Source organism: Scyliorhinus canicula, chromosome 20 (assembly GCF_902713615.1).
Source record: "Scyliorhinus canicula chromosome 20, sScyCan1.1, whole genome shotgun sequence".
NCBI classification, from domain to species: domain Eukaryota; kingdom Metazoa; phylum Chordata; class Chondrichthyes; order Carcharhiniformes; family Scyliorhinidae; genus Scyliorhinus; species Scyliorhinus canicula.
In genome coordinates, this window is record NC_052165.1 from 81,135,871 (window position 1) to 81,149,653 (window position 13,783).

The 13,783-nt window shown below is 49.1% G+C and overlaps 1 protein-coding gene across 1 annotated transcript in view; it reads right to left on the bottom strand.

The window, feature by feature from the left end:
* tmem178b (transmembrane protein 178B) overlaps positions 1 to 13,783 on the bottom strand; it is a 494,362-nt gene that overhangs the window by 63,741 nt on the left and 416,838 nt on the right. The window contains exon 3 of the mRNA XM_038780955.1: positions 3,201 to 3,338. Within this exon, the coding sequence (XP_038636883.1) occupies positions 3,201 to 3,338 (138 nt within the window). The remainder of the gene's footprint in view (positions 1 to 3,200; positions 3,339 to 13,783) is intronic.

Genomic DNA, 13,783 nt, shown 5'->3' on the forward strand with positions numbered 1-13,783 from the left:
CAATGTTGGCCTTTACACTCCTCACGAACCTCCTCTCACTCTAATTACCCCTGCAAACATTACCCTGAATCCCCGATTGCCTTTTCCATGAAGTTCTAGCAGGTCCCTGTTAAACACACCATTCCCAGATGCTTTAACCATTCCATGTCCTGCTGTTTCACAATCCCTCCATGTCAAGACAATCTTTATTGTCTATCGATGACTATCTTACATTCACATTCTTTTGTTCTGGCTCTCCCACAGTTGAAAATGGTTTCTCCACCTCTGCTCCATTGAACCCCTTCATAATTACAACGTTTTCTCTCCATTCTGCTCTTTGATCCTCTTCCAGAGAAAACAGCCCCAGTCTGAGGAACTTCTTCACCCAGAGGATTGTGAATCTATGGAATTCCTTACCCAGTGAAGCAGTTGAGGCTCCTTCATTAAATGTTTTTAAGATAAAGATAGATAGTTTTTTGAAGAATAAAGGGATTAAGGGTTATGGTGTTCGGGCCGGAAAGTGGAGCTGAGTCCACAAAAGATCAGCCATGATCTTATTGAATGGCGAAGCAGGCTCGAGGGGCCATATGGCCTACTCCTGCTCCTAGTTACATGTTCTTATGTCTGGTTCACCTTTCCCGACAGTCACATCTTCACACATCTGGTAAATCCACTTTGTGTTGTCTGTTTTGCCGCTGTTCCCAGTGAATGTTATCCCTCACCGGACAATCCCTTGGTTGAATAAACCCATCCTCACTTTTGCTTTGTTGTTCCGGCTGTTCCCAGAGACCATAGAATCCCTACAGCGCAGAAGGCGGCCATTTGGCCCATCGAGTCCACACTGGCCCTCCGAAAGAGCACCTACCTAGGTCCAGCCCCCCACCCTATCCCCATAATCACACATAAGAGCAATTTAGTGCAGCCAATCTCCTAACCTGCACATCTTTGGACTGTGGGAGGAAACCGGAGCACCCGGAGGAAACCTTCACAGAGGTCAGAATCGAACCCGGGACTCTGGTGATGTGAGGCAACATGCTAATCACTGTGTACTGTGCTGCCACACTCATCTTAGTCGACTGGCCCTTTCTGATTTGAACACTTTCTGGGAGGTGAGTAATTTCCCTAGATCTGATCTGATCTTCATAACCCGGAAGATGCCCGTTTTACCGCCTCCAGTGTCTCCTCCTTAAATAAAATTGTTGTGTTTGGTCCTTTGTACTTCACAAAGGAATCCACCAAACACTGCGACTTATCCAAACCAGAATCTTTTATTGAGTCTTGTGTGGTAAGTTAGCAATCTGATACAGAGCACGTTATCATGGTATCTGCGAACTACTCCTCTGGAACTTGCACCTGGCACTGACTATTCACCTGTACGTCTTATTACCCTCTCAATCTTCCTCGAAAGGTGGCCGGATGTGTCTGCCCTAATATCAGAGTCACAGTTCACATGACCTTGGTGTAGAGACTGCATGGTGTGTCTGTACCACCACCTGCTGGTTGGAGGTTGCACACCATCCATCTATGATACAGCCCAGAGACACATCACCACAAATATTACTCACACACTCCTTCTGATGACCTTTTACTTACCTGAAACATCAATCCTGCCTTTCCGTTCACAAGTATATCAGATACAAGGCACAGATAGAGGCCGTTCGACCCACGAATCCATGCTGGAGTTTATGTTCCATTTGACCTGCTCCCATTTTTCCTCAATTAAATCCACCGTCATAACCCTCGATTCCCTTCCCTCTCATCTGCATGTCTACCTTCCCCTGAATTGCATCTGTACTGTTCACTTCAACGACTCCCTGTGGGAGTGAGTTCCACATTTTCACCATCTCTGGGTGAAGAGGTTTCTCCAGGTTTCCCATTGGATTTCTCGGTGATTGTCTTATATTGATGGTGTTATAACCTGCCTGATTACTACTGGCTGGGCCCTATTGCCTATCCTTAGTGATGGGCAGCACGGTAGCACAAGTGGCTAGCACTGTGGCTTCACAGCACCAGGGACCCAGGTTCGATTCCACAATAAGGGGTGGAGAAATCATTGGCAGAGTCCCTGCATAAATAGAGCTGGCCAGTGTGGAACCAGCTAGAGAGGAAAGAGCAGTGGTGGAGTACTGCTGCTGTTGTCATAGAATTTACAGTGCAGAAGGAGGCCATTTGGCCCATCAAGTCTGCACCGGCTCTTGGAAAGAGCACCCTACCCAAGCCCACACTTCCACCCTATCCCCATAACCCAGTAACCCCACCCAACACTAAGGGCAATTTTGGACACTAAGGACACTAATTTATTATGGCCAATCCACCGAACACATCTTTGGACTGTGGGAAGAAACTGGAGCACCCGGAGGAAACCCACGTACACACGGGGAGAACGTGCAGACTCCGCACAGACAGTGACACAACGGGGAATCGAACCTGGGACCCTGGAGCTGTGAAGCAATTGTGCTAACCACTATGCTGCCGTGTTGCCCTTAATAATAATCCTTTATTGTCACAAGTATGAAGTTACTGTGAAAAGCCCCAAGTCACCACATTCCTGCACCTGTTCGGGTAAGCTGGTTCGGGAATTGAACCCACACTGCTGGCCTTGTTCTGTATTACAAACCAGCTGTTTAACCCACTGAGCTAAACCAGCCATCTATTGTATATATGTTGTGTATGTTGTGTATGTAATTGTAAATAAAGTTATTTCTTTTTGATTCTACAAACTCATGCTGGATTCTTTGTGGCCCTCACAAAAGATGGCCTCTAGTTACGTTCTTTCCCACAGGAGAAACTACTGGACAGAATATTCCAGCCCTTCCTGCCGGTGGGGTCTTTCAGTCCCGCTGAATATGACCCCCTCCCCCGCCCAATGGCGTGTTCCATGGTAGTGGGATGGGTGAGTCACGCAAAATGATGTAGTCGTTGGCGAGACTAGAAGACCTCATCAGCAGGCAATGGTGTGCTCCGCCCGAGTTGCAGGGTTGGTGGGGGTCAGGGGGAGGGACAGGGCTGGAAAATCCCACCCGTTCTCTCTGTGCCCAACGTCCTCTTCTCTATCTAAACCTTTCAGCATTTTACAGATTCTATTCCCACACGCGCCCTGAGCGGCAGAGTGTTCCCAGAATTCCCTGCTGTGGTTTCTGATCTCCAGCATCCACAGTGTTTGACCTGTAACCATGGCTTGGATTCCTGGCTGGGAAGAGCCGGGTGGAGAAAAACCTTACCTCCCATCAGGAAGAGCAAGCCAGCCACATACTGCATGAGGCCTCGATCCCAACAGCAGCCCAGGATCCCGATTATCCAGCCAAAGAGGATGATGGCCACCGCCATTCCCATGAATCCGGCTGTCATCCGGCGCAAATCTGCAGAGGAGGAAAGAGAAAGCACGGCTCATTAAACTTTACTCGTAAAGTGCCCTTTCTCCCAACGCTCTGATCTGCTGACACAAAAGAACTGCTCAAATCATTTTTCTGTCTGTCCTCTACAGGGTCGTGCTCCGACGAACACGGTATCATTCAGTCGAGGTGACAACAGCCCTGCCAGAGAGGCTGTCACATTGTTCGTGGGAGTGGTAACCAATTATCCCCAGCCTCACATCATTTACTAGATTGATGCCTGGAATGAACGGGCTGTGTTATGAGGAAAGGGTGGACAGATTGGGCTTGTTTCCATTGGAGTTCAGAAGAGTGAGGGGTGCTTGATTGAAAAGTATAAAATCATCAACGGTCTTGACGAGGTGGAATTGGAAAGGATGTTTCCCCTTGTGGTTCAGCCCTGAATTAGGGGCCCAGTTTTAAAATTAGGGGGTGGCCCTTTTAGGGCAGAGATGAGGAGAATACGTTTCTCCTCGAGGGTTGTGCGACTTTGGAACACTCTGCCTCAGACCGCTGTGGAGGCGGGGTCGCCGGATATTTTTAAGGTGGAGGTAGATGGATTCTTGTTGGGCGAGGGGAATGAAAATGAAAAATGAAATGAAAATCGCTTATTGTCACGAGTAGGCTTCAAATGAAGTTACTGTGAAAAGCCCCTAGTCGCCACATTCCGGCCCCTGTTCGGGGAGGCTGGTATGGGAATTGAACCGTGCTGCTGGCCTGCCTTGGTCTACTTTAAAAGCCAGCGATTTAGCCAAGCGTGGTTTATATTCTCTGGAGTTTAGAAGAATCCGGGGGCAGATGGAAATGTGGAACTCAAAAGGCAAACAGATCGGCCATGGCCTTATCAAATGGTAGAGCAGGTTTGAGGGGCCAAATGGCCTCCTCCTGCTACTATTTTGTATTTTTGCATGTTCATTCACTGGATGTTAGTCCACCGGGACTCTCCAAGAAATAAAGATTGATCTCTGCTACACTGCTGATGGCAGCCCTGAAGGAAAGTCAGATTAAAATAAATTGTGTGCATTTTTATTATCTTTGGAGACATTTGCTAGTTATAAAAACATTGGAGACAGGATAAAGGTCTGTTTGACTGAAAACTTGCAATCACCCCAATCAGAGAATGAAAAGTTTCTTCATTTTCCAATTGGCTGAGAGGGCAGGGAACTGATGGCCAAAGGTGGGAATATGGAGGGTCGGACCTTTGGAGATGGACACAAGAAATAAGAGCAGGTATGGGCCACTCGGCCCATCCTGCTCTGCTAGTCAACATGATCATGGTTGATTTGGGAGTCAATTCCATTTTCCCACCATTCCCCATATCCCTGAAGTCCCTGAGAGACCAAAATCTGTCTGTCCCAGTCCTAAATATATTCAACGATGGATCATCCATAACCCTCTGGGAGTAGAGAATCCCAACAATTCACAACCCTTTGAGTGAAGAAATTGCTCCTCATCCCAAATTCTTATCCTGAGACTACCGTGTTTTAGACTACCCAACCAATGGGTATTGAAACCTCTCAAACCTCTTCAGAATTTTATAGGTTTCAATGAGATCCCTTCGTCCTTCTAAACTCCAGAGAATATAAACCCAATTTACACAGCCTCTCATCACAAGACATTCCCTTTAGCCCAGCAGGCAATCCAGGGAATCCTCCCTATATCACCGCCATTCCAAGTAAATGGGCACCAAACTTGCACACAGTACTCCAGATGTGGTCGGACCAAAAATCCTGTATAATTGTAGCAAGACTTCAGTGTTCTTGTAATGATAATAATCTTTATTAGTGGCACATTGACACTGCAATGAAGTTATGGTAAAAATCCCCTCGTCGCCACATTCCAGCGCCTGTTCGGATACACTGAAGGAGAATTCAGAATGTCCAATTCACATAATGTCTTTCGTGACTTGTGGGAGGAAACTGGAGAACCTGGAGGAAACCCAGGCAGACAAGGGGAGAACATGCTATCCTTTCTGCACAGATAGTGACCCAAGCTGGGAATCAAACCTGTGGGGCCCTGGAGCTGTGCTACCGTGCCTCCCCCACTAATTTAATCCACTCGCAATAAAGGTTAACATGACATTTGCCTCCCTAATTGCTTGCTGCACCTGAATCATAGAATTTACAGTGCAGAATGAGGCCATTCGGCCCATCGAGTCTGCACTGGCTCTTTTGAAAGAGCACCCTACCCAAGCCCACACCTCCACCCTATCCCCATAACCCAGTAACCCCACCCAACACTAAGGGTAATTTTGGACAATAAGGGCAATTTATCATGGCCAATCTACCTAACCCGCACATCTTTGGACTGTGGGAGGAAACCAGAGCACCCGGAGGAAACCCACACACACGGGGAGAACGTGCGGACTCCGCACAGACTCTGATATATTCATCTATATTGATGATGCCAAGTCCATTGGTGTTTAGAAAGCGAGCCCTCTGCCTGCACATGTTTATCAGTATTTTCTAGGTGCCGCCCTACCTAAGGAGTTTCTGTTGCATCAGGAAAAGCCTTTGTTGGCCAGCTTTGATCTCTGGATTCAGCAGGGGCCCCCTACACCAATCAAATCCACTCCCCAAAAATACAACTGTCAGCACTGACGGGGTTAGGTGCTCTACCTCCCAGCAGGAACAGCAGCTTGAAGTTGAAGGGTTGAATGTGTCACATGACCGGGTCTGCCTTTGCTGATGCAAAGTGCTTTCCACGAAAGTCAACGTTCTTGATGCGCCACGAGGCTGATTGGAATTTCTGGGCAATGGTTAAAATGGGGTGTTGATGAATGAGCAGCCATTTTACACACAGCAAGATCCCACATAAATGAAATTTCTGTTGCCATAGCACCTTTCCTGACCTCAGTGCATCTCAAAGTGTTTTATAGCCAATGCCGTGTAGGTACTATACGATGTAGGAAGAGCGGCTGCCAATTCACGCACAGCAAGCTCCCACAAGCAATAAAGTCACACTTGTTTCTAGGTGTTGAGGTACAAATTTTAGCCAGCTGGGACAGAGGGAGGTTGGGTGGGAAAGGGAGGTTGGGTGGGGTGCTGGTGTTTGGGGAGCTTCCCAAGTCTTTCATGAAATAGTCCTTTGGGATATTTTAAGTCCAGTGAGAAGGCAGATGGTTTACTGGCACCTCTGACGCAGCAGCACTCCCTCCAGTACTGAACTGAAGTGTCAGCCGAGGTTATAATCCCTGGTCTGTGGTGTGTGACCTGAACCGACGACTTTCTGACTCAGAGGTCTACCACTAAAACACAGTTGATGACATACATATTGCGATGCAGATGAATACCAGTTAATCTGCTTCAAGTTCAGGGAGAGCTCCTGACCATCAGGTTTTTGTACCTCGTAGACCTTGTTTTAAATAGTGCCCCGAATCTAGAACTGTTCACACCACACAGCCAGTCACACTTAGGGCCACAGCGAAGTGATCGCAAGAGTGCTCCTTAATCACCTTCTCCCTGTTGCTGAAGAGCTCTGCCCAGAGTTCCCATGTGGATTCCTGCCACTAAGAGGCACAACAGACATGATTTTCACCGCACGGCGACCACCAGAGGAATACAGGGAACAGCACCAATCCTCATACAAGGTTTTCTTTAACTTCACAAGGGTCTTTGACATTGTCAACCGTGAGCGATTATGGAGCGTTCTCCTCTGTTTCTGCTGCCCCCAGAGGTTTGTCACAACCCTCCACCTGCTCCACGATCACATGCAAGCCGTGATCCTGGCTGATGGATCTACCACAAATCAAATTCACTATCGGACTGGAGTCAAGCAAGGCTCTGTAATCGCACCAACACTCATCTCGATCTGCCTCGCTGCAATGCTCCATCTCACTCACGGCAAGCTCCATGCTGGGATGGAGCTAAACTACAGGTCAAATGTGAACCTGTTCAACCTCCACTGCCTGTGGACCTGATCCAAGGTAACTCTTCAAGGACAGCCTCAAAGCTTTCTTGAAGAAGTGCAACATCCCAACCGACACCTGGGAATTCCTGGTCCAAGACCGCCTGAAGTGGAGGAAAATATCCGGGAAGGAGATGAACACCGGGTTTCACCACCGAAAACAAGAAGGTGGGACGGCACAGTAGCACAGTGGTTAGCACTGTTGCTTCACAGCTCCAGCATCCCAGGTTCGATTACTGGCTTGGATCACTGTCTGTGCGGACTCTGCACGTTCTCTCGGTGTCTGAATGGGTTTCCTCCAGGTGCTCTGGTTTCCTCCCACAAACCCCGAGAGATGCGCTGTTAGGTCATTTGGACATTCTGAATTCTCCCTCCGTGTACCCAAACAGGCGCCGGAATGTGGTGACGAGGGGTTTTTCACAGTAACTAGGGCAGCACGGTAGCATTGTGGATAGCACAATGGCTTCACAGCTCCAGGGTCCCAGGTTCGATTCCTGGCTTGGGTCACTGTCTGTGCAGAGTCTGCACATCCTCCCCGTGTGTGCGTGGGTTTCCTCTGGGTGCTCCGGTTTCCTCCAACAGTCCAAAGATGTGCAGGTTAGGTGGATTGGCCATGATAAATTGCCCTTAGTGTCCAAAATTGCCCTTAGTGTTGGGTGGGGTTACTGGGTTATTGGGATAGGGGGAGGGGTTGACCTTGGGTAGGGTGCTCTTTCCAAGAGCCGGTGCAGACTCGATGGGTCGAATGGCCTCCTTCTGCACGGTAAATTCTATGATGATAACTTCATTGCAGTGTTAATGTAAGTCGACTGTGACAATAAAGATTATTTATTTATTAATTTTACTGGAATTCTTCAAAAATGTAACTAATAGAATTGATGAAGGGGAGCCAGTGGATGTGGTGTATTTGGACTTTTAGAAGGCTTTTGACAAAATCCCCCATAAGAGATTAGCTTTTATTTTACTCCTTTATCAGAGTTACAAAGCCAAAACCCAGAGTGTGGACAGGGGCAAAATTAAAATGCGTGGAATTAGGGGAAGTGTATTGAAATAGATAGAAAATTGGTTGGCAGACAGGAAACAAAGAGTAGGAATTAATGGAATTTTTTCAAATTGTCAGGCAGTGACTAATGAGGTATAGCAATGATCAGTGCGAGAATCCCAGCTATTCACAATATATGTTTAGATGAGGGAACACAATGTCATATCTTCAGATTTGTAGATGACAACGAGTTGGATGGGAGGGTGAGCTGTGAGGAGGATGCAGAGATCCTTCAGTGTGAATTGGACATGTTGAGTGAGTGGGCAAACGAATGGCAAATTTGGATAAATACGAGGTTATCCACTTCGGTAGCAAAAACGAGAAGGCAGACTGAAATCTGAATGGCCATAAATTAGGAGGGGGGGGGGGGGGAAGGTGCAAAGAGATCTGGGTGTCTTCTCACACCAGTCACTGAAGATAAGCATGCAGGTACAGCAGGTGGTAAAGAAGGCAAATAGTATGTTGGCCTTTATAGTGAGAGGATTCGAGTACAGGAGCAGGGATGTATTGTAGCAAATATACAGGGCCTTAGTGAGGCCACACCCGGAATATTGTATGCAGTTTTGATCTCCTTATCTGAGGAAGGATGTTCTTGCTCTGGAGGAAACGCAGCAAAGGTTTACCAGACTGATTCCTGGGATGGCAGGACTGGAGTCTGAGGAGAGATTGAATCGGTTAGGATTGTATTCGCAGGAGTTCAGGAGAATGAATGGGAATCTTATAGAAACCCATAAAATTCCAGTAGGACTAGACAGGGTTAGATGCAGGAAGAATGTTTCCGATGGTGGGTGTGTTCATAACCCCGGGTCACAGTCTGAGGAAATGGGGTTGACCATTTAGGACAGAGATGAGGAGAAATAACTTCACCCAGAGTGGTGAGCCTGTGGAATTCGTTACCACAGGAAGTACTTGAGACCAAACCACTGTATGTTTTCAAGCAGCAGTGAGATATAGCCCTTAGGGAAAGGGGGATCAAAGGAAATGGTGGGAAAGTGGGATTAGATTATTGAGTTGGATGGTCAGCCACGATCATAATGAATGGCGGAGCAGGCTCGAAGGGCCTGTCTGATTCTGCCTCAGTTCTACAATTTAGGATTTTTTTCTGGATTAATGTTTCTATATAAATGAAATTTGTGATGGTTGTTCTTTCTTTCCTCTATTAAAAGCCCTGACTTCGTGGTGGGGTGCTGATATAGGCCCACTCAGTTATTGAAGGCCCTTACATTCTCACCTGCCCAAATGGCCATTCTTCGTGAGTGAGTGTTGGCAGGCTATTCAACCCCGATGTGCTTCGCTGCCTAACCATCCCTTTCTTCCCCCCCCCCCCCAATCCCCATGTGACCACGCTGCTGTGGAAGCCTCTCGCTGCTGTAGACTATCTTACATTAGACCATGAAAGTGGAGAGTAGAGGCTGGAACGTCACAGTTCTCCCTCGAGTGCAATCCAGCACAGCTTAATTAGGGTCCTGACGTTAATTAAATTCTGAATACCAAATGAAGAATGAAATGAAGTATCTTGCTGATATTATTATTACATTTAACATACTAAGTGAGCTCAGCCACAGAGACTGTCATCAAGATGTATCCATGGGAAGCCAACTTGAATCTTCGACCATTAGAAAATGGCAATGTTTATGCTACGGGGCTGGAGAAAATTGAAGACTTGCATTCATTTCGCAATTTTCATAACCGCCGGGTACCGCAAAGTTCTTACAACCAATGGAGTACTCTTGAAGTGCAAAGTAGAAAACACAGTAGCCAATCTGCGCACAGCAAGATCCCACAGATGGAATGTGATGATGACCAGATAATATGGTTCATAGAATCATAGAATTTACAGTGGAGAAAGAGCCCATTCGGCCCATTGAGTCTGCATAATAGCACCCCACTTAAGCCCACACCCCAACTAACCTTTTTGAACACTAGGGGCAATTTAGCATGGCCAATGCACCTAACCCGCACATCTTTGGACTGCGGAAGGAAACCGGAGCAACCGGAGGAAACCCATGCAGACACGGGGAGAACGTGCAGATTCCTCACAGACAGTGACCCAAGCCGGGAATCGAACCTGGGACCTGGAGCTGTGAAGCAACAATGCTGCCCCTATCAACCAGAACACCAGGGATAACTCCCAGGCTCCTCTTCGAAATGTTGCCCGAGGATCCATCACACCCAGCCGGGTTCGCAAATTGGTTTAATGTTTCATCTCAAACCTCCGGCAGTGCAGCACCCCCTCAGTACCACATTGAAGTGTCAGCTTTGATGGATGGGAGAGAAGCTGGAGCCCTGAACCGTGTGGCTCAGTGGTGGGGATGCTCGCACTGAACCGCAGCCTTCCCCCTCTACTGCCAACTGAGGCCTTTATCTGGGCAACTGACACTCACTTAATCCAGTGTGGCCTCACCGAGGCCCTGTATAATTGCAACAGGCAGTGGAGCTTATCCATGCGGGCAGCGTGACAAGAAAAGACTTGCATGTTTGCATACAGGCTCCGAGAGCAGGCAGGGGTTAGGTCTGGTGGTGAGGAGGAGGGGCTCGTTCAAAGGCACTGAGCGCCTGATCAAGGCCAGCATCAGGAGCCAACCCCTTGGCCCTGCTGCTGAGCCCCTTCCCCCTCAGCCTGGACCCCCCCCCCCCCCCCCCCCCCCGACCCTACTCTCGCTACCTGTGGCCAGGCATCCAGCAACAATATTAAGCCTCAGGTTGGCACCATTCACCAAGGTCAAGCAAGAGCAGCTAGGGATGGATGACAAATGCTGGCCTTCCCATTGACATCCAGGTCTCATGGAAGAATAAACACCAATTACCTGAAGGTGGGGTGCAAGTTGGTGAAGCCATTAAGATGTCAATAAAATGTTGGGTATTTGTTTAAAATATTGGTTCGGCCACAGGTTTGTAGAACACTTTGTGCTATTTTGAATTCTCAATCTAGGCAGGCAGATATCAGCCAATAGTCCACAATGGGCCACACACATCTCTCTCCATTCGAGAAAGACAATTGGTTCTGTAGCTTGAAGGGCACTGATCCACACCAAGCATGGGGCAGAGCAAGGGATGCGAGGCAGCCCCAAGTCTACCTCAGCCACAACGAGAATCCAAAGCTGTGCTGTTGACTTCAATTCTGAACCACATGCACATCTAACCAATCCCCTACTCTCATTATAGAAAGGACATTAACACCACAGAGAGTGTACAGTGAAATGAAATGAAAATGAAAATCGCTTATTGTCACGAGTAGGCTTCAATGAAGTTACTGTGAAAAGCCCCTAGTCACCACATTCCGGCGCCTGTCCGGGGAGGCTGGTACGGGAATTGAACCGTGCTGCTGGCCTGCTTGGTCTGCTTTAAAAGCCAGTGATTTAGCCGAGTGAGCTAAAGTAGATGCATCATGATGAATCCAGAAACAGGAGGTCTTGTGGGGCAGTGGGTCGCACCCCTGCCTCTGAAACAGAAGCTCCAGATTCGAATCCCATACAGGATTTGATTGCCAAGTTCATAATGCGGTCAGACAGGTTAAGTGTGTCGACCTGCAAAATCCTTGCAAACACACCAATGGCTGGTTCTAAGAGCAGGAGAGACCCCTGAACAGCCACGCTTGATGTGGAGTGACTAGTGACCTGTTCTGGAAAAGGACAAAATGCCTTAGTGCATCACGCGGTGGGAAATCCAGAGATGGAAATGATAGAAAGAAAGACTTGTCAGTAAAACTATTGCTCCTATTTAGGCTAAGAAGAAATTTAGTGGAGGAATTAACAATTCTAAAGGTGTAACTAGAAAAAGACAAGGGGCTCTTCAGGTCCTTTTATGAGGAGCTGTACCGGTCGGTGCCCCCTGGGGAGGAGGGCGGGATGGACCGCTTTCTGGATAAGCTGGAGTTCCCGAGAGTGGGGGAGGAGCCGGCGGAGGGTCTGGGGGCCCCAATCGAGTTGGAGGAGCTGATCGAGGCATTGGGGAGCATGCAGTCAGGGAAGGCACCGGGGCCTGACGGGTTCCCGGTGGAGTTTTACAAGAAGTTCTCGGACCTGCTCGGCCCGTTGTTAGGGAGAATCCTGAATCAGGCGGGGGGGGGGGGGGGGGGGGGGGGGGCTTTGCCCCCGACGATGTCCAGAGCACTAATTTCTCTGATTTTGAAGCGGGACAAGGACCCCCTCCAGTGTGGGTCTTACAGGTCGATCTCGCTCCTCAACGTGGACGCGAAGCTGTTGGCCAAGATACTGTCCAGGAGGGTGGAGGATGTGGTTCCGCAGGTCATCCACGAGGACCAAACGGGGTTTGTGAAGGGGAGGCAGCTGAATGTCAACGTGCGGCGGCTTCTTAACGTTATGATGATGTCGGCGACGGACGGGGAGGCGGAAATAGTGGCATCGATGGATGCGGAGAAAGCTTTTGATAGGGTGGAGTGGAGTTACCTGTGGGAGGTGTTGAGGAGATTTGGGTTTGGTGAGGGGTTCATTAGTTGGGTGAGGCTACTGTACAGGGCTCCGGTGACGAGCGTGGTGACGAATGGGAGAAGGATGAGGACGTTCGGCTGTCCCGGGGACGAGGCAGGGGTGCCCCTTGTCTCCCCTGCTTTTCGCGCTAGTGATTGAACCCCTGGCCATGGCACTGAGGGAATCGAGGAACTGGAGGGGGATTGTGCGGGGGGAGGGGGGGGAAGCACCGGCTGTCGTACGCGGACGATTTACTGCTGTACATTGCGGATCCGGCGGGGGGATACCAGACGTGATGAGGATCCTGGGGGAGTTTGGTGACTTCTCTGGCTATAAGCTCAACGTGGGGACGAGTGAATTGTTTGTGGTGCACATGGGGGACCAGGAGAGAGATAGGAGAGCTTCCGTTGAAGAGGGCAGAGAGGAGCTTCAGGTATTTGGGAGTCCTGATAGCCAGGAGGATAGCCCTGCATAGGTTAACGAGGCTGGTGGAGCAGATGGAGGAGGAGTTTAGGAGGTGGGATGTGTTGCCACTCTCCCTAGCGGGTCAGTTAAGATGACAGTGCTCCCGAGGTTTTTGTTTCTTTTCCAGCGTCTACCCATCATGATCCCGAAGGCTTTCTTTAGGAGGGTTAATAAGAGCATTTTGGGGTTTGTGTGGGCAAAGAAGACCCCGAGAGTGAGGAAGGTATTCTTGGAGCGAGGCAGGGAGGTGGGTGGGCTGGCGTTGCCCAACCTGCGTGGGTATTACTGGGCCGCGAATGTGGCAATGATTCATAGGTGGGTGATGGAGGGGGAGGAAGCTGCATGGAAGAGGATGGAGGCAGCGTCCTGTGTGGGCACGAGTTTAGAGGCGCTGGTGACGGCCCCGCTGCCACTCCCCCCGGCAAGGTACTCTACGAGTCCAGTAGTGGTGGCTGCCCTCAAAATCTGGGGTCAGTGGAGATGTCATAAGGGGGAGGTGAAGGCCTCAGTTTGGTCCCCGATACGGGGGAACCACCGGTTTGTACCGGGGAGGATAGATGGAGGGTTTCTGAGTTGGCACAGGGCAGGTA